At 42.0% G+C, this 23824-nt stretch overlaps 2 protein-coding genes across 5 annotated transcripts in view; one reads left to right on the plus strand and one right to left on the minus strand.

Annotated features, from left to right (window-relative positions):
- Window positions 1-7850, minus strand: part of ssh1a (slingshot protein phosphatase 1a) — a 19991-nt gene extending 12141 nt beyond the window's left edge. Inside the window, exons 1-2 of one of the 2 annotated variants that reach the window (XM_085179033.1) lie at window positions 7732-7850; window positions 5729-5766 (exon numbers count right to left, since the gene is read on the minus strand). In XM_085179033.1, the coding sequence (XP_085035159.1) occupies window positions 5729-5766; window positions 7732-7812 (119 nt within the window). In that variant the 5' untranslated portion in view covers window positions 7813-7850. The other variant, XM_085179034.1, reaches the window with a different exon arrangement.
- Window positions 6946-23822, plus strand: LOC146506809 (D-amino-acid oxidase-like). Of its 3 annotated transcripts, XM_085179042.1 has the most exons (13): window positions 6946-7058; window positions 8566-9330; window positions 16826-16940; window positions 17148-17343; window positions 17440-17554; window positions 20645-20721; window positions 21277-21342; window positions 21706-21760; window positions 22318-22422; window positions 22506-22588; window positions 22863-22980; window positions 23221-23319; window positions 23402-23822. In XM_085179042.1, exons 4-13 carry the CDS (start codon window positions 17150-17152, stop codon window positions 23525-23527), a joined length of 1038 nt encoding a protein of 345 aa, XP_085035168.1. In that variant the 5' UTR covers window positions 6946-7058; window positions 8566-9330; window positions 16826-16940; window positions 17148-17149; the 3' UTR covers window positions 23528-23822. The 3 variants fall into 3 exon arrangements, with proteins under 3 accessions (XP_085035168.1, XP_085035166.1, XP_085035167.1); XM_085179040.1 differs by lacking the exon at window positions 6946-7058 and having other exon boundaries at window positions 8253-9330; XM_085179041.1 differs by lacking the exons at window positions 6946-7058; window positions 16826-16940 and having other exon boundaries at window positions 8253-9330.
- Window positions 23823-23824: the final 2 nt, after the last annotated feature.

Here is a 23824-nt window from a genome sequence, read left to right on the forward strand (position 1 = left end):
AAGAGCTTTTTGTCTCACTTTGGAGGATTTTTGTTTCACTGTGTTCTCTGCTTGGGATTTATTACGCTGTCAGGAAGGTCTACTGTCAGGGAACGACTATATGTGCCAAAAGTGGCAATACCAAGAGCAAGAGCAGAGCAACAGCCCCATTATTGCTCAGCAATTTGCACAAAATCCATGCTGCCTTCATTTTCTAAGTTGTAATCCAACTGTAAGTTCACTGATCTTAACCTGTGATTCTAGATAACTTCTAGCAAAAAAACAAAAAACAAAAACCAAAAGTGCACTCTGGTGAAATTTGAGAATCTGTGAAACTTGTCCTCATGTAAAATCAAGAGCTGTCCCGCAGCTTCACGATCACACTCAGACATCCTAATTGAACCTACTGTCTCTTACCCTGCAGCACCCTGCTATCAGCTTCTCCACAAACACTATGGCTAAAAATACATCTGGTATCAAAGCAAAACAAAAAAAACCCAAAAAACCCCACAAAAGACTATGAAAGAAAAGCTCGCCAGATAACCAAAATGATTCAGCTAGAATGTGGAGTGCTGTACCCATACCTTATTTACATCATAGTGAAAAGATCACAGTGAAAAGGTCACAAGAGCACAGCTACTAACAGAATGATGGTGAATCCAAGATTTTGGAATCGTATAACTCCTTTTAACTGATGTTCATTATCTCATATCAGCAGGAAAAGTCCTAAAACCAACTTAGTCTGTTGACCTGAAAAGACGCCACGGCATCTGTTAGAATATAATCCAGCCAATCTTCAACAACTTATACTGACAGATTTTATTAAAAGTTAGAATATACCAAGTTGTTTCAAAAACCAATTAAAAGTCTAACCACTATCATATCAGTGAAGGATTTCATTCTTAGCTGTTTAAATCCCATTTAGAAGTTAAACTTAACTTACATGCGGTTTATCTCACTCTGGGTCAACACTGCATTCTTCACAAAATAAGGTAGCATCTTCATCATGGCCTCCTCAATGGCTTCTACAACCAGATACATCCTGTTAACCCGAACCAGACACACGCGTCTCCTGCACGAGGTAACCCCTCTTGGTCAGCCTCTAGAAACAGCGAAGGAGCAAAGCAAGAGAAGAATGGTGGCTACAGCACTCTTGAGTGACAGACTGACTGACAGCCTGTACTCATCTGCGCTGCTCAGTAGAGAAGTGCCGCCTGTTCAGATGCCACTCCCTCCGTTTCACCTCCTCCCTCATGTGAGCGTCTCTTTGTGCAAGTCAGCCTTCTTCCTGCAGGGACATAGTGCAGCCTCCACCCGTTGCCTCAGGCTCACACAACCAGTCTCCCTCGTCTCCCAGTCTGTCCTGTCTCTATTGCACACTTTTGCAGTGTTACACTGAACTCAGTTACAATTAAGATATTCCAGTATCACTCAAAGTGCAGATCTCCAGTATGAAATCTTTGTCAGCTGAGAATGACAAAGTTAAAGAGAGGTGGTTTCTTCCTTAGCTAATGCAAAACATTTATCTCCAGGATGTTGTGTTGCTAAAACCATGTCTGCAAAACGACAGAAAAGCAGGGGAAAAGCAAAACCACTTGAAAGACAAAAAAGCAGACTGAGGAATTTTGGCTTGAAACTCCCTAATGGGATGTCTCCATGCCACATTATAGGTCAACAGAATCCAAGGTAGTTCCTCCAGGCTGCTTGACACATGGGCCAAGCATGGCTGGATAGGACAGTAAGAACTGGCAACGTCCCAAAACTCCTAAATCTCATTATACGCAGGCTTATAAGGGAGGGATTATCTTGGCTCTTTCCTTAAAGTGGCCAGTGCTGGTTCTCACTCATTCACATGAACCACAAACAAACAACATTGTGTTATATTGTTGCAGATTACAGGAGGTGAAAACAAGTATATCTTCTATGTCTAATATGTCAGCAAGGACTATTGCTTTTAAATGCAGGTAAAGAAGGAAAATATGGAACTGAAATTAAATACAATGAGGCCATTATAGTTCACAACAATTGGTGAAACGTGCAGCCACATGGGAGCCTAGGCTATAACTTTCCTTTGCACTTTCTGTTTCTCACCAAGCATTTAACCCCCCACACGTATACAATGAAGCGGCACAACTGTGTTAATCTGAGAGGATTGGCTAACAGACACTAACAATAGCTCTGCGACACGGATAACAAGATAGCCCTCCTTTTCTCCTCAACAATGGGACATCGTCTGTAACACCCATGGTTACTAGCAGGTGCTGTACTCTACAAACTGTTCTGTGGCAGTCCAGGTGAAACCCTAAACAGCTTGATGTGCCAGGTGCAGGAAGCAGAAGCGTAGACCTGAACATAGGAACTTATTCTGCATTTAAGGTTAAGCTTTAGAAGCAACAGGTAGGAATAAAGGCATGTCATTTAATTAAGGTGTAGGCTGTTCCTATAAAAGTGTCCAGGTGGACCTGAATGGGGCCAAGCAGGACCAGATGTCTGCTAAAGCACTGCTCTGAGTCACCAGGTGAGCTGCTATGTTAGAAAGGTACTCTGGACTAGACTGAGCACTCACAAAGAGTCTACACAGAGGCTGTAACCAGGCGGGTTTATCCACGGTCTTAGAGTGTTTTGCACACAGCAGCACAATAAGGGGAAAAAAGCCTCCTCTCGGGGCTGTCAGTTGCATAATGCTGGCATTTTTCTCACTGACACCACTGAAAGCAGTAAAGAGAGGGAGGGGCCAGACATGGAGGAACAGACCTCCTCAGGTATCTGTGGAGTTTTGAAGGGCCTGAACAGGAAACAAATAACGTCATCGTGTTACAGAGAAAAATAGACCCGGACCTGGTGATTCTACTGTAGTTTGTTCTGCCAAAAAAAAGAAAAAAGAAAAAAAAGAGTAAAAGTATTTACTTTCTGGACAATAAAAGTTCAAGTATACTAGTGCCTGTGGACAACCTCATCTACCAGTCCTTCATCTCACTATCTGTGCTGTGCTTTCTTTCTCTAACGCACACATTAACACACATTTTTGTCCAATTCTGTGTCTGCTGTGTACAAGGTGGTAAAATGAAATCATTCCTTGGTTTAGCGCCATAGACACCTGCATGATGTTTATGTTGGCCCAAATCAACCCCTCCAATTCGTCATCATTATCGAGGTGGGCCAGGAACAGCGAGCACAAATACTCCCAGTTGGCAGATGCACAGCTGTCAATTAACAGATGCAACTACATATCTACCGCAGAAGATAAGCAGTCTTATCTGAAGAGAAATGTGCCTGTCAAGTAAAAGACAACTTACTACGACTTACTATAAACATGAATTTACTGGCATTTTAACCACAGAATGTTATCTTACAGACTCCTCAAAAAATGAAAGAAATCTTGAGGCATGCCAGCACTCGCATCACACATAGATCATTCCCTCACACATGCATTGCTTGGGGACACAGCACAGAAGATTGCATTACTCCAAAAGAAACTAAGCTCTTAAAATGATGAATGTGCACACATCATCCAAAGTGAATAATAAGAAATCAGGGAATCAAGTTTATGAGAACACAGAACTTTCAACAGGAGAAAAGAGAAGTCTGTCTATATTAGTGACACACAAAGACCGGCTTTCTCTGTTTCACCGTCTTGACAAGTTTATTTTGTACATGGGACTAAGCTGTTACAAAAGTTATTGTATTGATTTGTTGTGAAATAAAAAGTCTGCCTGTGCTTTGAGATCCATTTTTTTTAAAAAATTGCTTCATGTTTTCTCTGTCTAAAATATTTACACATTTACATCAACATAAACTCAAAGAGCCTAAAACAGTGCATTTGCATTAATGTTACATAAAGAATAAAATAACACACGATAAAGGGACAATTACTCTATTTTGAAAAAACACACCTCTTTCTCTCTCAAGCTGCCCCAGGGACTCAGAACAAACTTTTGGAGGAAAACTGAGTTTATTACTGAACACAGCTGAGTCATAGAACTTGTAATGCATGAATCCCTTATCCAAAGATAACAAACCAAACATATTCAACTTGGGAATATTCACAAATTTGAATGCTCAAAACACAAGTTTCTAGAGCCAAGTGGTTTCTTGAAATCATTGACTGTTCTAAAAATGCACTCTTGTTCTTGTTATGAGATCAGGAACACAAAGGGAAAACCACTTCAGACTGAAAAGAACAGATTACAACAATTATGGCTGCTGTACATTATAGTCATGTCAGATTTCTCACATTCCTACATAATATAAAGACATAATATATATGATGCATTATTAGATACACCTGACATAGTTACTATGACCTGTAAAAGTTTAAACTGAGCATCAAAATGGAAAGAAAGTAGGATGGTCAGAGTATTTCAGAAACTGCTGATCTACTGGGATTTTCCCACGCAGCCATCTTTAGGGTTTACCAGTGAGCGACAGCTGTCTGAGCAAAAATGCCTTGTTTATGCCAGAGTAGAATGGCGAGTCTGCTTTGATACAACAGAAAAGAAGAGTAACTAAAAAAAGTGCTTGCTGCAACCAAAGTATGTAGAAGAGCATCTCCAAATGCACAACACGTTGAACGTTGAAGCAGATAAGCAACAGCAGCAGACGACTACACCAGATGCCACTTCTGACAGCTAAGAACAGGAAACTGAATCTACAGGCTCACAAAAATTAGACCTCAATTTTGGTAGTGCAATCTTTAAGCACTTTGGGCTCCTTAGTCCACTGAGCATTGTTTAAATGCCACAGCTTACCCGAGTATGGATGCTGACCATGTCCATCCCTTTGTGACCACACTGTTCCCATCTTCTGATGGCTGCTTCCATCAGAATAACACACCATGTCATGAAGCTCAAAAAGTCTCAAACTGGTTTCTTTAAAATGACAATGAGTTCACTGTGCTCAAATGGCTTACAGTGTCACTAGATCTTAATCCAACTGAGCACCTTTGAGATGTGGTGGAACAGGAAATTCACGTCATGACTGTGCCAACAAATCATCATCAACTGTGTGATGATGCCAGTGTGGACCAAAGTCTCTGAGGAATGTTTTCAGCACCTTGCTGAATCTGTGCCACGTAGAATTAAGACAGTTCTCCAACCTGGTACTGGCACAGTAATGGCAACTAACAAAGTGGCTACTGAGTGTACATGACACATCCATCCGAACAGACTAGAGAGTCAGTAAGCATTTTTTTTTTTTATCTACACTCATTAAACACTGCTTAATAATTTGCTTGCTGTCAAATACTTTAAAAAAAAAAAGCTGATATTGTGTGTTTTTAATAAGTAAAAAGATCAAATCCTAAATGTTACGTTTTTTTTTCCAATGTATGCCACACACACACACACACACAGTCTGTTAAACAGCAAAAAAAGAAAAGCTGTGGGAACGCCAAGTGACTCAGATAATGATGTGCCGTCCAAGAACACGTTGATCGGTCTAAGTGCTGATAAATAAACAGACATAATTGTCAACATATTACATGATAGACTACTAGGAACAGCATGTTATTTTTGTTTGGGTTTTTGTTTTTTTACAGTTGGCTTTTAAGAACTGTAGACTTTAGTCAGACACACACCCACACACTTTTTATGACCCTGACAATCAGGTGTGCTCATTCACCGATAGCACCTTGTTTGCCAATATTCCAGGTTTTACTAAATGACTCAAAGGCAGATGCAGACAGTCAGTTGATAACACCTGTGTGGTACCATATCACAGAAAGCTTAAGCTAAATTTGAAGTAAACTTACCTCAGATTTACTCGCCGTTCATCTTCACTCCCAAAATCCTGCAACAGAGATAACAGAAAAAATTTATACCATACTGAAATCATTTCAACTGCACTGTTAGTGCTATAGCAGAACTATAGTCTTGCCTGTATTTTACTAAGCACAAACTCTGATAAATATATGCGAAAAAACAAGCAGCAATGCAGGTGCTATACATTCAGCATCTACATTTTGGAAGATGAACATAGAGATACTAAATTTTGATATAAAGCATACTTTCTAGGGTCACCACCACTACAGCCACTCGTGTGATCAAATGATCTGTAAGAAAGCTGTACAACTTCAAACACCTATTCTTAACCGTATCAATAATGGCTCACCACAGCAGGATTGTAGGGATGCTAGGGTAGAGTTTGATTGAAAACGTGACTCTGAAGTAAATGCCAGGGTAGTCAAGGTACATGTTTTACCTTCATTTTAAAGGCAGCCACACCACCAAGGGAAGCTTACAAGGTGTAAGAGTAGATAAGACTCTAAAGTTTATCAATATTTTGAAACATGTTGTTCCAAAGACGATTTTTCTTGTCACAGTGAAGGTGCATTAAAGTACTGGCAATGGGACTCAGTTGATGCTGAATGTATCAAACATTCAGCTAAAAGGAAAAATAAAAATGAGGAGTACCATTTGTAGGGAGGATGGAAGGAAATCATTTTGCACGGGCTTCCACAAAGCAATGCACAGCGAGCTGAGTGTCTTTATTATTGTGCATAAGCATGAAAATAACCTCACATATTCGCTGCCTCATGCCTTCATACCAGCGTCTCCTGCCTCCCTGTTTACCTCAGTTCTCCTTCCTCCCCTTCCTACAGTAGTTCTCCTCCACCCCACCCACCCCTCATGAGCAGATGACATCATAGCTGCAGCAGATTTCTGCCAGCTTTATCTGTCACACCTAAACAGCCGTCAGGCAATAATGACATACGGGACAGGACCAAAAAAAAATCCCCTTTAGAAAAAGAAGACAATCTACTTGCACTAACTAACGTGTCACCATATTTACAAAATAAGTACAAAATAAGGTAGAAATAAGAAGTATTTCAGCCTATCCTTACCTAACACAGCTCACACACTTCTGGTTGTAAATAAAGCCAGCTATAGATAGTAGTTTCTGCTACAGGCAGAGAGCAGCACAAGGTAAGCTTCTCTGCCTATAGCTGGTAGTTAGCGCCCCCATCTGGTAACGAATAACTACTTAAATAGCAAAGGGAACTTATTTTGAATGGCTTAAACCATTACTTCTTCTCAGTGAAAGTATGCAGAAAACTCAAACCGTGACTCTCTACTGTTACAGTTAAGTATTAACAATTTCAGTTGTCGTCATATATGTCTGTTTGCCAGAAATATGGTATTTTCCCATGCTTAATCGCACGACCAACAACACAGCACAATGGAAATTAGAATAGCGATAATCTGTGTGTAACTGTTTCCAATTTGATTTCTGTAATAGATATTTTATGGTCAAGTCCGCCGAGTCAAAACATCCACACAGCTTTAGTATTAGTAAATTAATGCAAATATAACAGCAGTGCATTAAGCTCCCTGACAGTGCTGTGTGCTAGATATATTTAAGAAAAACGTTCATTTTTAATGTCAGCCACTCACATCATAAACAGCTAACGTTAATGTTAGCCACAGCTCTTATCATTTATGAGGCACTTGTCAAAGTAAGCTAACGTTAGCTCTTTAAAATTGACACCTGGCCAATTGAACAGGTGTGGCGTTTCTTTAATATTATTAAATAACAAAAAAAGATTTCACAGACTAATTGGAATAAGCGATAGTCAGCTACAACTCTCTGTAACGAAAACGTTTGCTAGCTACCATGAGCTAACAGCCTAGCATAACTAACTAGCTAATTCAGCCTCAATCAGCAGGCCTTCCTCTGGCAGCATCTCCCTCATCCTCACTCTGACACCACCACAACGGAGCATTGAAGCTTTGCTTCACTCGACACCAAACTCACCTCCCCCGCGGTCGTAGTTGCTGTGCTGGCGGTGGAAGCGGCGCTCGGGGTCGGGGACCGCTGCAGAGTAACCAACGCCATGGCTGGGAGCTGAGGATGATGATGCACCGGCCGGCCGCTCTGGCCTGGTGAGCTGCAGCTAGCTGCTGGGCTAACGATACATACAGCTGACAGAGAGACTGATGATTGGAGGGAACCGAGCCGAGTTATCCTTTCTGGCTGGGCCCCCGGTGAAGGAAGTTATGCCTTCAATCCATCCCGGCGACACTTCTTTTGTAATTATGTAGTCATAATATAACTGCTAAACCTATGAATAATAGTGACATCACGGCAACTGACATGTACAGCAGCCTGTTTGTATGCGACCTTTAAACGAGGCAATTCAGGTTTACATAACAGGCTATTTACAACAGGATAGAAAACACAAATAAGGCTTTGTAAAACCACACTCGTGGGTAGGAACAAAATGTAAAAATCGCGAAAGAAATATTTATTCAAAAAGCTTTACAGATATACGAAAAATAAGCAATGTCTGAAATATGTTTTTACTATTTTGTTCAGAAGTAGGCGTGACTTGACTCATAATAATGTGCAAAATGCGACCCAAAGTACAATAACAATTTAATTATTATTATTATTGTTGTTATTGCTGTTCTGACTGCTTTTATAATAATGAATCAATATAATGGCATATCTGAATATACTTAAAGTGTTGCTTCTGGCGTGTGTGTGTGTGTCCCAGTCAATCTGTGTTGAGGTGTGGCTTCATGAGACAGCAATGGCAATTTTATTTTTATTGCTGATTATTAACGTATCCTTTTTGCTTTACACCAGGTAATGTATTTCTGACTGTTGGTGGATTATTCTGATACTGATGGATATGCAGAACAGGACAGAACCTGCCAGAGAATCTGCCCGTTTTTTTTTTAAACATTTTTATTATTAACGAAATCTCAGATTTTAATTCAGCACATTTAAGCTTTTGAAATGAAATGACATTGATCCCAAACACACTGCCAGTAAAAAGGTCTTTTTACTGCACTATACCGGGATAGAAAACACTACCAGTCATGGATTAGCCTCCCAGGAGCTCGGACCTCAACATTATTGAAGCAGTGTGGGATCATGTAAACACAGAACACAACAAAAGGCAGCCAACATCCAAAGAAGAGCTTTGAATGTCCTTCAAAAAGCCTGGAGTACTATTCCTGAAGATTAATTAAAGAAATGACAAGAAAACTGACCAAGACAGTTCCGACTGTGTTGAAGAATAAAAGTGGTGATAGCAAATACTGACTTTCAGATTCGTTGGAACAAAAACTATGTTTTTGTTTTATATGCTGTATTTCTGTGTAAGGGTCAAGAGTTTTTGGACAACACTGTGACTGCCACCAGTTTCAGTCCTTTTAATTATCAGGCGAGATCGACAGAGCATTTTCTCAGTGCGTTGATTGCGGTTTAAACTATACACCGTGAACGCGTCTTGCGCTCCACGTGCCTGCGCCTTGCTAGCAAGAGAGAGAGGCGGACCAGTTAGAAGTCGGAGCTGAAACACTTGCTTTTTAACTCTGCTCAAAGCGGTGGAAAAACAGAGTGAAGGTAAGGCGAAACTTATCTGTAATCTATAAAGTGGACTATGCTGACAGCACGTGCGTCTGATCCCTCTAACCATGCTGCTTTTACTCAAGTTTTAGTAACTAAGTTGTTGCTTCCCAGATGGATTCTTTGTCTCACCAGATCTCAGTGTTACGTAATACTGTACTCTTAATCATAACCATGTGGAAGCACAAGTTCTGCACAGCTGTGGCTCACCCCTCAGTTATACAGCAGGTTTTATCAGTGGAAATAGGTTGTTTAAGGTCTTTATTGTAATTTCTCTTATAGATACTGCATACGCACATGTAATGATTGACTTAAAATGTTGAAATATTTTACATTTTATTTAAATATTCCATTAACATATAACTTCTTCTCAACGATGAGCAAATAGACAAAAAAAAAAGTCATGTTAATATTGAATCCAGTCTTACTCAATCTGCTGGTTAATGGTTATGTTTGACTCCTTCATGGGTTAGTGAGTCTCACTGTGTCTCATGTTAGTGCAGACATGTAACGCTTCCAGCTCTTCAAAAATCACAGACGCTCAGAAAGGTTGGCTTTTCACGATTTATTCCCTCACAGTGCAAGCGCGCGCTGTGAGGAGCGGAAGCCTTAGCAGCTTCTAAACGTTAGAGTGAGATCCGGTTTCTGGGTTTTCAAAATAAAATATAATAAAAAAATGATAAAATTCACACTTAAAATAATAATTAAGAACAGGTAAGTGCACGTTTTTCTGATGTATTTTTAACTCCGTTACACTCACCCCCACTGAATTTTATCAAATTTGAGCCTCAGGTACCCACACTGGTACGCACCAACCAAACAGAGGTCAAAAATCACAGACACCAACTAAACGTATCCCTAAGGATGAAGTGGGATGGGAGCAGCGCTAAACTCCCAACCCAGCAACTGGCAGCAGGGTGCCCGAAATACACCCTACTAATAACCCCTTACAAGGTGTGTACCATGGCTCAACAGAAAGAAAAAAAAAACAAAAACAAAAATGTAGAGTACATAACAGCAAGTACAAATCACATCACTCAGGTAGGCATATAAACAGAACATTTAGTCAGAGAAGGACGGGATCAAGGACTTACAAACTGACTTCACATCAAACCTGTCACGAACCACGACTTGATTTGACATTGTCTGGATCAGTCTATTCACAGGCTTGACAAGTCGCCCAAGTCTGGTTCTGATCTGGGAACCATTCCCGGTTTGGCTATAGTCAACCATTGGGGACTGAGCAGGAGCATCTACATCCACCACTACGTCAGGTGTAGTAGAGCATACTTGTACACCCTCCCCACAGCTCGTAGCAATATTGACCTCCTGGGACGCCATGCTAGACCCAGTTCGGTCAAAGTCCACTTCAACAGACAAGCCCGATGCAGCTGGCAAGACTGAATCCACGCTTGAAACATCAGTATCATCTCCCTGAGACCGGCTGGACTCCGTCAACTGCGACACCCATGCAACTGTCCTCTCTCCAGGGTCCAAAGGTTCAGAGATAACCTCCAGGTCAGCTGTCCCATCCATGGCATCAGGTGAGCGGTTACCATGAGCACCAATACAGCTCACAGCAGGGGCATTCAAATCCCCCTCCCCAGACGCAGCCCCATCATCATCTTCAGGCGCCGTGTTCACATCCCACGTAGAGGAGACGTGATCCGAGGTTCCAGCATCATCCTCCAGGGGCAGGAAATTCGCCACCAACAGCAGATTCCGGTGGACCACTCTATCTCGTCCGGAAACAGAATCACGGATCTTGAAAGTGTGAGTATCATGGTTCACATCGATCACGGTGTAGACCGTTGACTCCCACCGATCAGCAACCTTCTTCTTTCCCCTCTCTTTCCTGTTAGCAACCAGGACTCTGTCACCAACCTCAATCCTGGAACCCTTCACTCTCCTGTTATAGAGTTGCGAGTGACGGCGCTTCTCCTGCGCAGCTCGGGCGCGTGCAATGACCATTGCTTCCTTCACATCTTCCCTGAGGGAAACCACATACCTGTCATAACAGGCAACAGCAGGGTCGCTCAGGACAGAGCGGCACAAAATGTCAACAGGCAACCGGGGCGTGCGACCAAATATCAGGTAAAAGGGTGCAAATCCAGTTGTCTCATGTGCGGTGCAGTTGTACATGAACATCAGAGTCTGTAGCCGACGTGGCCAGTCCACTTTCGAGTTTGGTGGTAGGGCACGAATCATTCCACCCAGAGTCCGGTTGAAGCGCTCCACACTGCCGTTTCCCATCGGGTGGTAAGGTGTCGTGTGTGTCTTCTTCACACCAGAGACTCTGAGGAGCTCACCTATCAATTGGCTCTCAAAATTAGCACCCTGGTCGCTGTGTATCCTTTCCGGAAACCCGAATACACAGAAGTACCTGTCCCAGAGAAGCCTTGCAACCTGTTTAGCTGACTGGTCCTTGCATGGGAAGGCCTGTGCCCAGCCAGTGAAGTGGTCTGTGATGACCAAGACGTCGACGGACTTGTTGTGTGAGGCCTCAGCCGACCAAAAGTCAATGCAGACCAACTCCAACGGTCTGGACGAGGACACCCTGACCAAAGGAGCACGCCCCTCTGGTTCGATAGTCTTACTGACTACACAGCGCTGGCATCCCCGTACATGGTCTCTCACGTCACGGCCAAGGTTCAACCAGAAAAATCTCTTTCTAGCCAGGTCTAAACTCCTGAACTGGCCCTGGTGACCGGCATCATCATGGATCCCTCGGAGGACCTCAGCCTTCAACGAGTCAGGAACCACGAACTGCAGTCGTCTGTTACCTGATATCTGGTCTCTGGAGACTCTGTACAACACACCGTTGTTGAGGACCAGCTTCTCCCAGTGGCTCAGGTATCTTTTAACAAGGACCGGGTCCCCTACCCGCTCTCTCCTTGAGGGTCTCCTGTGTCTCTCAACGTAGAAGATGACGCGGGAAAGTACTGCATCCTGCAGCTGTGCGTCCCTAGGTTCTCTCTCTGAATAGGCAGGTAAGGCCTCCAGACCGGGGGACACCATCTGTGGCAGGTGATGTAAAGCCTCTATTGCTCTCCCTCTTGGGCCGACATCCCACTCGACATGTGACTGCAAAACAGCTGTGACAGCTTCAGCCAGAACCAGGGGATTCAGACTCTGCGTGCCTTGGGTGTCGGTGGACAACCGAAACGCCCTCTGGATTGATGCATGTGAAACATCTTTCGCCTCATCAAGGAATTCTGCATATCTCTCAGCCAGCAGTCTGCCACTTACATTATCCTTCACAAAAGGCAATCGGCTCAGGGCATCTGCCACAATGTTCTGACGGCCTGGGACATATTTAATGTCAAAGTCATAGCTTGCAAGTTTAGCCACCCAACGTTGTTCACAACAGTCCAGCTTTGGCTTGGTTAAAATGTGGGTCAAGGGGTTGTTATCAGTCCAGACGGTGAACTTGTGACCTTTGAGCCAATGACTGAACTTGTCGCAGACCGACCACTTTAACGCCAGAAACTCCAACCTGTGTGCTGGATAGTTTCTTTGAGACTGAGACAGGGATTTGCTGGCAAAAGCAATCGGTCTGGGCTTAGTTCCACCGTCCTGGATTTGAGCCAACACTGCTCCAATGCCATCCAGTGATGCGTCTGTCGACAGCAAGAAGGGGCGAGAGAAGTCTGGGTGAGCCAAAACGACTGTATTTAACATCAAGCTCTTGAGCTTCTCAAAAGCCTCCTCTTCTCTGGATGTCCAATCCGAAGCACTCAACTTCCTGCATGGCCGCCTCACCTTAGTTGTTCCCTTGCCCTTCTTCACAGCACCTCTCAGGAGCTCAAACAGAGGTCTGGCAACAGCAGAGTACATGGGGACAAAGTGTTGGTAGTAATTAATCATCCCCAAAAATGATCTGACCTTTCGTTGGGAAGGAGTCACTCCATCAGTGTCCATGAGGTCCACGCTCCTCATGCTCGCGATAACTTCGACTTTGGATGGGTCTGTTGATACCCCATTTTGATCGATGATGTGACCGAGGAACTTCACGGATTTCCTCAGGAAGAAGCACTTTCTTGGAGCCAGCTTCAAGTTATGCCCGCGCAGCCTCTCAAACACCATTTCCAGGCGCTGCAAGGCAGTGTCCTCGTCTGGAGCAAACACTAGGAGATCGTCCAGGTAACACAACGGGCTCAAATAATTCTGGTCACCAAAGATGCTGGTCATCATGCGCATGAAGCTTGCAGGGCTGTTGCACAGACCCTGCGGCAGCCGATTATACTCATATAGACCCATGGGCGTGGTGAAGGCAGAATATTTCCTGTCATCTTCATGTAGCGTCATGTTGTAGAAGCCAGACGTCAAGTCCATGGTACTGAACAGGCTGTTTCCCCCCAAAGCAGCCAGACAATCTGCTTGATGTGGAAGAGGATGGGCATCCTTCAGGGTTCTCTTGTTGAGCCAGCGGAAATCATTGCAAATGCGTAGATCCCCATTCTTCTTCCACACAAGCACCAATGGTGATGCATACTCACTGGTCGATTTCCTGGTGATGTCCCTCTCCTCCATCTCAGTCAAGACTTGTCTCAGCTTCTGGTACTGACTCGGGGGCACACGCCTGTAGGGAAGTCTGAAAGGTCTGTTATCTGAGAGGCGGATGCGATGCACAAAGTTTTTGGCTTCCCCACAGTCGAGATGATGGCGGGAAAAGACATCCTCGTACTGCAAAACCAGGTCAGCCATCCTCTCTTTACACTGTCCCGATGTCTCACAGGACTCTATGTCAACATCACCAAGCCCAACAAGTTTGAGTTTCTCCTTCATGGAGGTGGGCGTGACTTGTGGCGACATGGCCGACTGATGGTTGCTAGCCAGAGTTGTCTCCTGGAGCGCTGAAGCATCAAAGTCCTCAAGCGCCACACAGGAGTACACGTCTGCTAGTTTGGCGTTACGTCGCAGATGTACAGGCTGCTCAGACATATTGATCAGTTTCAATGAGACTCATCTGTCACCCCACAAGGGAGTAACCAATCTAGCAACCAAAATCCCTCTGGGTGCTGAGCGGGATGACGAGGGCTCTGTCATCACTGTGCTGCCAGGGGAGACATTAATGTTCTTTGATAGTTTTCCCCATACCAGATATTCGCGACCCGGTTCAAGGGACACAGCTGAGTTACACCTAACCGTGCCTACTCTGTCCGGGACGTCTGAATCTTTCCATGGGGTCAAACCAGAAAGCATAGACAGAAAGTTTTCAGTCTCAAGGTTGGTCTTAGAGCAATTACTGGAGACCGTGTTCCAGTAGGGCTCACAACGTTTAGACTGGTGTAATATGTGCTTTATGACGTTCGTCCCCAGTATCAGGTCATCAAGCTGCCCTTGAACAACCAGGATGGGAACTATCATTCTGCAGCCATACACCTCCATCTCCACATTGAGGGCATACTTAGGCTTCACACGTAGTCCTCCACACCCAACAAGAGTCACATCCACTTTGACAACATCTTGATCAGATATCAGTCCAGACTCACGCAGCGTCACCTCGGCTGCTTCATTCATGCTGCAGGCCATGGATCCACTGTCCAGCATACCCCCCATTTTCAAAAGCCCACCGAAAGTGACCGGAGTGTAGAAAAGACTGTCACTATTGCCAACTTTGTGAACGTTTTGAAAAATAACTTTAGAATCTTTGCATTTTTGTCTTGCCTCTTCATACACCGACTCCGCATCATAGATATCAACAGTTTGGGAGTTTCCTGTAAGACCTGCACTGCCTCCCACCGAATACAGGTCGGCTAGTTTCCCTCCGGCTGGACCTGGGTAGACGTACTAGCCGGGCAGGACAACCGAACATGGCCAGGAGCAAAGCATGAAAAGCACAGTTTATCAGATAGGCATTGTGATGCTGTGGTATGTCTTGGATCACTGCAGACTTTGCAGGCATCCTCCCTCCTCCGTCTGTTTTCGTGAGAACTGATTAAACACCCCTCTCCTTGGTGTCTGAGTGTTGTGGTGCTGCATTCTCTCCATCATGGCCTGAAACATATCCACCATCTGACCCATGAGCCTTTCCTCTGACTGTTGAAGATTTTGACTCACCGCAGTCAAAGGGGAGAAACTCGGACTTCCGATGAGGGGCTCTCGTGTTGCAGCAGTGGAGGGGAACGAGTCCACCAACCCCTGAAAACCTGAGGATGGGGGCGAGAAGCTTCGGGAGCATCCCTCCGGCACAGCAGCTGCAGGTGAGGCGTTCGGGTGCACGGCAGTGATCGTAGAATTACAGCCCTTCAACTGTGCAGCGCCGCTGGCTCTACCATTAGCTCTCACCTCCCTTTGATAATCATCAATCCTTTGTTGTACGTCTCGAGCAGTCCACTCATGGACAGGCTTGCACTTGAAGACATAAGACAGCTCAGGGTCAGGGCAATGTTTCACGAACATACATGCTACTTCATGGGTTAAAGGGGTCGCTGTCTGCCCTTGTCTGCGTAGCCCCTCTATGGCTAGTTCAGCAGCCTTGTTCAGTCTTATCCAATAATCTACTGGGTTTTCACCTCTGGTAGGGAGTGTTGCATAGAAGTCAGCAAGAGGGAGGCACGACGAAGAATCACTAAAATAATGGCGAAGGACACCAAAGATCAGATCAGGTTTCTGTTTGACATCAAGACCTGGGTCACTACGAAGAGCCACTCTGACCACATCTCTGGCCTTCCCCATTAAGTGGCTAATAATTTCATCAGCCTGGCCATGAAAGGGGACCTCTTGCTTCCATAGATAGGTTGTTGCCATGTCAATCCAGTCCTGAACCGAACATCTGTCTGTGCCATCACCCCTTAAAATTTGAAGCTCCCTATTGGGCTTAACATGAACAGTTACATGCGGTACATCTCGAGCGGTACTGTTACATTGCTCAGTTTGAGTCTTAGAGTCACCAGTCAGATTCACAACACCAGCTGACAACAGTTTAGTAACAATGGATTCACCTATCTGGGCTCCTATTTGCTCAACCATGTCAGTAAAACTGTGTACAGCATCACTGTCTCTAATTGGAGTGGAAACCTGGGGCATATCACCCATACCCCTACCGATGGGAATAAAACTCGGGCTTTGGCCTAGCCCAGTGTCACTGCTCACAGGACCAAACTGTGTGACATTACTGGCGTCGACTGCATGAACTAGTCCGGCACCTCTACCCTTAGGTAGTACTGGAGTGACAAATTTATCCATCGTCACGTCACACACTTAAGATAACTACATGTGCACTCCGTTAGGGAGAGGGAAAAAAAAACAGAGATAAAAATAAGAAAAATAACAGTATAATAGCAGTAAAACGAGGGAAAGATTTTTTTTTTTTTTTATAATAACAATGTCCAAATAATTTGAGCGTATAACCACACGTTGTATATCAAAACACAGACACTTTCACCCTTGTCTTATTTCAATCACACCCCTCACCTTTTTGTTTGTTTTTGGGGGTTTTTGTCTAAACTCACTTGGTTACAACAACCCACATTCAACTTGTGAACAGCAGGGGAGCAGAACAGCAGCCACGGCGATGAGCATCAAGCTGATCTGAATATCCGAAGGGTCACGGCACCAGTGTAACGCTTCCAGCTCTTCAAAAATCACAGACGCTCAGAAAGGTTGGCTTTTCACGATTTATTCCCTCACAGTGCAAGCGCGCGCTGTGAGGAGCGGAAGCCTTAGCAGCTTCTAAACGTTAGAGTGAGATCCAATTTCTGGGTTTTCAAAATAAAATATAATAAAAAAATGATAAAATTCACACTTAAAATAATAATTAAGAACAGGTAAGTGCACGTTTTTCTGATGTATTTTTAACTCCGTTACAGACATGCGGGTGGCAGTGATTGGGGCAGGAGTGATTGGCCTGTCAACAGCTCAGAGCATCTATGAGCACTATCACTCTATTGTCAGTCCGCTGACCATCGAGGTGTATGCAGACAAGTTCACTCCACTGACCACTAGTGATGGAGCAGCCGGCTTCTGGCAGCCTTATCTGTATGATAAGGGCAACGTTCAGGAGACGTGAGTGTGTTTTATTTAACTTTCCTTTAGATTTTAGTTTTTATCTACAAACATTACTATTGCTACATTATTCCCATATGTGTCCTTGACATTTAGAAAATGGAATAAAGAGACATTCGACTACTTGCTCAGCTTTCTCAAGTCACCTGAGTCCATAAAAATGGGAATATTCCTTGAGTCTGGCTACAACCTTTGCAGTGAACCCGCACCAGTGAGTACTGCTTCTTTTTTTTTTTTTTGGAACTACACTTTTTTTTTTTATCTCAAAGATAAGATTTATTCTTATTAGGGAACCTTTTACAGCCAAGAACATAGGTGTGTGTATATATAGTTAAAGTGCAATATCAAGCAACTCATTCACAAATTTATTGCATTTCGGGGCAATATCTACACTAAACAAAGTCCAGTTGCTCTGAAGTAGAGCTTTGTTCAGGCACATAAATGATTGTTGAATGCACTGGTTGGAAACTGTAAAGAGAGAGGCCCCACTAAGGGTTGTCTTTACACTCAGAATCAGGGTTAATTGGGATTCTGTGTACTAACGCCACAGACATTTCTAGCAAATAATGAGAAAAACTTGCAGGAAAATTGCTTTGCACATGATTAAGACTGTGGAAGCTGTATAATTATTCTAGAAATACAAGAAAGCACAAATATGCAAATTCTGAACTCTTGTAAGAAAGTGGATGACATCCCATAGTACGTACAAAACATTCAGGAATGCACGCGTAAACTCCTTGGGTATGTAGTAAGGACCCTATCACACTGCAGTTCTGAAAATATGGAATATGGAAATATTCAGCTGTCTGCTCGAGTGGTCTCTCAGTCACGAATGGGGATGGACTTATACAGATGTGGTCAGAAGTTTACTTACACTCATCAGATTCTTGTCATACCACAGCTTTACAAAAGTTTAAATTGGGTAAAAAACAGTTAGTTGCAGAGATCCACATTAGCACATGATAAAAAGAAACACAAAATACAGAAATTACAAGAAAGCTTGCATTTGGGCATTTAATGATTTCTTTTAACTGTTCCTTTTTAGTGCGGAATGATTGTAAAGCATCTTTAATGACTTTAAAAAACAAAAATTGGGTGCTCAAGTTTGGATTTATTTTAGATTTTCTATAATCTGCACACAGTCAAAACTGAACATAGACTCAAGTATTTACTTACATTAACTTTAACTTCACCTTGAATCAACAGCTAGGTGGTTGACTCTTGGACACATGTGGGTGTTACAACAGGATGATGGTCCCAAACACAAACACACATCAAAACTGTTTTTTTGGAATGGATAAAGCAGACTAACATTACAAAAACCAACCAATTTAAACAAGCTTGTTGATGGCTACCAAAAACATCTGGTGAGGTGCCACTTACTAATGGACATTTAACCAAAAATCAGTGGGGGCTAATGTGTATATATATATATATATATATATATATATATATAAGACTATATGTATAGTTTTGATGCTGTGTGAATTAAAGGAAATCCTAAATGAATTCAAACTTGTGCACCAAATTCTTGTTTTATTTTTTAAGTCATTAAACATGCTGTACAATCATTTTACTTCAGAAAACAGTTCAAAGACATCATTAACATTGATGTACATCCATGCCCATGATGAGTGGATGTAAGCTTGAGAACACAACTGTATATTAGCCGGCACTGGCATTGTTGAGTGATTTCTGCATGTTTGCAAGTAAGATCATGTAGTGGGTTCTTTTTAGTGCCGGTTAAAAGTTCACAGGTCAAGCGATGAAACTGGAAGACTTGAAAACACTTATGTTTTCATATTCTTATTTTATCTTAACTCTATAATGAAACAAAAAGCTTAGCATAGCAAAACAGAAATAGAAAGCCGTAGAACCAATCCAAGTTGGCACAATGCAGAGTTACAATAGTGATGCAAAACTCAAGTATATGTCCAGAATCAGGTTCAGTGCACTTTGGAAATTCTTTTGTGAATTTCATGTGTTTCAACAAATCTGCTCCCTCTTAGCAGCAGAAAGCATTTAATTGAGCTTTCTCTTGCAACACACGAGTAATAACGACTTCCAGATAAGATAAGATAAGATAAGATAAGACTTTATTGATCCCACAACGGGGAAATTTTTGCGTCACCTCAGCTCAGGTACAGATATATGAAGGAAATACAAAAATACAAATAAGTACAATCAATGAAAAAAAGTAAGATAATACACTATATACAATGGTAGCATACACAGTATGTGATTATGGATATAGTTGGAAATATGGAAGACATAAACTATATAGCTTGGAAGGTCATGGAAGGTCCATTATGCATGAAGTGGTGAACGGTGAAGTAACATACATTTCTTTTAGTTGTAGTCATGCCTACATCAAAAGCCTATTTGTCATGAATGGAAATGGCTCGTATCTCATTAGAGAAGCCAAATAATCCAAAGTACAATCAGGCTAATTCTGTGTTATTTAGGAAACCGAGTGATTACGTCAACCCCAAAACTGCCTATACTGGTACTGATGGTGATTCTTCAGTGTTACCACATAAATGTCCTATATTGTTCCATATTAAGGAAATTCCAATCACTGGTTGGAAAACGAAAACCAATATTGTACCATAAAGTTTCACTGCAATCTATGCAAGACGTCAAATATTAATAATATACACGATAGAGCAACTCTGTTTAGTTGGCAGGGCTTATTCCCACCGTTAATTTGGCACTTCATAAAAAAAATGTGGTTATCCTCAGTTGTAGCAAATGTGGCTGAGGAAGTTAGTAAATAACCAGGAGCTGATGAAACCCCATCTAACCCAGAAACACTTATTAACATATTAACTTCTATGAGAGTGTGTACTGAGAAATCTGACAACGAAAAAAAATGTTTCTTTCAACTCGATTCCTAATCTTTAGGGAGTTTGTATGCATTAAGCTATTACTAATTAGTTCACAAGATGACTGACTTTCATAATGTAATAGCACTGAGAGGAATGTGTGACACAGACATACGTTTGAGTCATAACCAGAGTGAAGAGTCAGCTGACTCGATATCACCAAGGCAGCCCATGCATTAGCAGCCCAGTAATAGATATAACATGGTAAAGACAAGCGGGTTTTCAAGATGCACTTAAGTTACTTTCTCTGTTGAAGATCTCTTTATTGAAGATAAAAACCCAAACAAAATATCAGTGTTTGGCCACAAGAGACTCAGAGTTTCACAGTGGATACATCCTCTATAATGATGTAATTTGGGGACTGTGACACCCATAAGATTGCCCTCTCACTGCCTGTGGCTTGTTTTTGGTTGCAGGATCCCTCGTTTAAGGACAGCGTTCTCGGCTTCAGGCAGCTCACAGAGCGAGAGCTGCAGATTTTTCCTGGATACAAGTAAGCTCTTTCTGAAAAACGCCAATAAAAGACAAGACACAAATGAACAAATAGTTAGCCACATAGTCAGCTGTTTACATACAGTGTGAACAAGTTGACTTTGAATGTGTGGTAATTAATTAAAGAAACTACTTGACCCCATAAAGTCTGAACCATGAAAAAATTGCCAGAAAATTAAAATTAAAAAATGCAATGTGTATTTAAATGCATGACCAATTTTTTTTTAAAAAAAGGGAAAAATTACATTTAAATTTGAATATATGAGTTTTAAGTTGTATTTTTTTTTTTGCGACATGTGGCATTTGTGTTGATCTTGAACAAAAACACATGACAGAGTTAGGGTTGTAAGTCACACTGAGGATGTTGACTCATGTTTCAAATAACATAAAATCATGTTTAGTTTGATAAACATGAATTTAAAAATGCTAAACGTGTGAATTTCACTGTATTACAATCTTCCCACTAAAAGTTACCAGCATTTTTTGTGATTGAATGGACAATGTTGCACAACCAGCAGTTTTAGTGAAACACATATGCTTCTTATCATTTGTTCAGGTATGGGTGGTTCAACACTGCTCTCATGATAGAGGGTAAAACATACTTACCTTGGCTTATGGAGTGGTGAGTGATCACCTAACTGACTTCTCATGTTGTATCAGTATTGATTTATTTAGTCCAACCTCCTGAGTTAGCTTTAAAATTCCCAAAGTATTTGACAGTGTTTGAGATCAGTTGTTTTTATATTTTACCTTTAACATAAGACTATATCGTGTTTATAATTTTATAATGTTGTCTGATGTATATGCTGTACCTGGTGGACTGAAATGATCCCACAATACTGAGTAACGTATACTTGAGACTTCATCCTGTTATGTATTAGTAATAAGAGTAATAAACATGTAGTATTCATTAGGTTCTTGTGTGTTTAGCATTGATGCTACTTAATATAAAAGGTTTTCTAGTGCACAGTGTTTTTATTTGCAGGTTGCGAAAAAGGGGAGTGAAATTTTATCACAGGAAAATAAAGTCCTTCAAGGAGGTTAGTGAAAGTTTTCAGTGTATTGTGCTTGCAAGTTCTTTATACATTCACCGAATACTTTATTAGGCACACCTTCTAATCTGACTTAATTCATCATGGGATAGATTCAGCGAGGTGCTGTAAACATTGCTCAGAGATTTAGGTTCATGTTGACATAATTTCTTGTAGCTGTCTGGTCTCTCTCCTCTGACCACAGGCATTTTCACCCAAAGAACAGCTGCTCACTGCATAGTTTCTCCTTTTCTGAACATTTTCTGCAGTGTGGGAAAATCCCAGTAGGTCAGCAGTTTCTGAAATACTCAGACCAGCTGGTCTCCCATTAACAACCACACCACACGTTCAAAGTCACTTAAGTTACTTTATTTACTCATCATGATGCCTGGTTTGAACTTCAGCTGGTCGTCTTTAATGGTGTTTTGCTGACTTATGCCCAGTCTGTACTATATTAACATTTATTACCTAATGTTGTAATGTTTTACAGCCTCCAGACGAGTTGAGCAAAAGTTATCTCTCACCATGTTTGTTATCTCCTATCATCCTTGACTTTTTTTTTTTAGCTGGCTGAAACCAGAGCAGATGTGATTATAAACTGCAGTGGGATGTGGTCAGGCCAACTGCAGCCAGATCCAGACCTGAAACCAGGCCGTGGCCAGATATTGAAGGTGAGAATATACAGGGCTGTGTGCATGTACTGCACAAGAGATAAAGGAATGACGGAAACAACTGGTGTTTGTTTGTATTTCAGGTCGATGCTCCCTGGCTGAAACACTGGATTATTACCCACGATTTCACCAAAGGAACATACAATTCACCATATATCATTCCAGGGTAGTACAAGTAACATACCACACTGATAAGCACTGAACTGCAGAACCACACAGCTGTTGACTTATAGTATTACTACATTTGCAGTTAGAGGATTTTATATATTTCACCTTAAAAAAAAAGTTTTTAGATGTAGTAGCTCTAGTAGTTACTCTCTGTAGTCCAGTTGCTATGTTAACAGCTGCAGCACTTTTTCATATTGATTTGGGGTTGGAGTACAATGAAGACAGAAAGCAAGAGCTGTTTGTATCAGTGTGCAAAACATTTGTGTCTGCAGAAGTCGTCTTGTGACGCTTGGTGGCGTTTTCCAGTTGGGAAACTGGAGTGAACAGAATAGCTCTGTCGACCATAAAGAAATCTGGGAAAAGGCTTGTCAGCTTGAGCCTAGTCTCAAGGTACGATGATTTCAGCAAGGCCATAAAAAGATATGATGAGTGAAATGTGATTAATTATTTACAGTAAGTGTTCTGTGGTGCTGAAGTTTTAACATTTTTCATTTTATATATTTAGACCTCATTCTCAAAAGATGTAACTGAGTGTCACATTTTCAGTTTCTGAGTTACCTTTATTATTATGTATTTGTTTATTTATTTTCAGTTCTGAAAAGCTTTCATCTCTTTGTTCTCTAATCTCAGCATGCCAGGATAGTCGACGACTGGTCTGGCCTCAGGCCAGTTCGCAGCAAGGTCCGACTGGAGAGGGAAGCCATATGGTCTGGTGAAACCCCCATAGAGGTATCCTTTTAAGATCTAAGTAGCAGAACTGTAAATACATATTTCTGCTATTAATTGTCTAAAATACTGTGGCATTATTCAGGTGATACACAACTATGGCCACGGAGGTTTCGGACTCACTATTCACCGAGGCTGTGCCGAGGAAGCGGCGAGGCTCTTTGGTCAGATCGTGGAACAAAAAGGCAAAGCTCCAAAAGCTCGCTTGTGAATTGGTGTGCAGAAGTAACGATTGATGCTCTTTTTTTTCAAATGTCAGCATCAGTGCACATATTGCTCCTAGCCTCCACTAATTTAATATTAAACATCATTTTCAAACAATCTCACCATTGTTAATTAAACAATGGCACATATGTAAGACAATCGTGCTGAAATCTGAGATTTGGATAATTTGAAAAGCACTTTTTATGTATAAATTGTACATATTTTTGTGAATTTATAGTGCACTAAATGTAAGATTTGCAACGAATTTAAAATATTTAACTAATAAATTAATAAAAACACGATA

This window comes from Neolamprologus multifasciatus, chromosome 12 (assembly GCF_963576455.1).
Source record: "Neolamprologus multifasciatus chromosome 12, fNeoMul1.2, whole genome shotgun sequence".
Classification (NCBI taxonomy): domain Eukaryota; kingdom Metazoa; phylum Chordata; class Actinopteri; order Cichliformes; family Cichlidae; genus Neolamprologus; species Neolamprologus multifasciatus.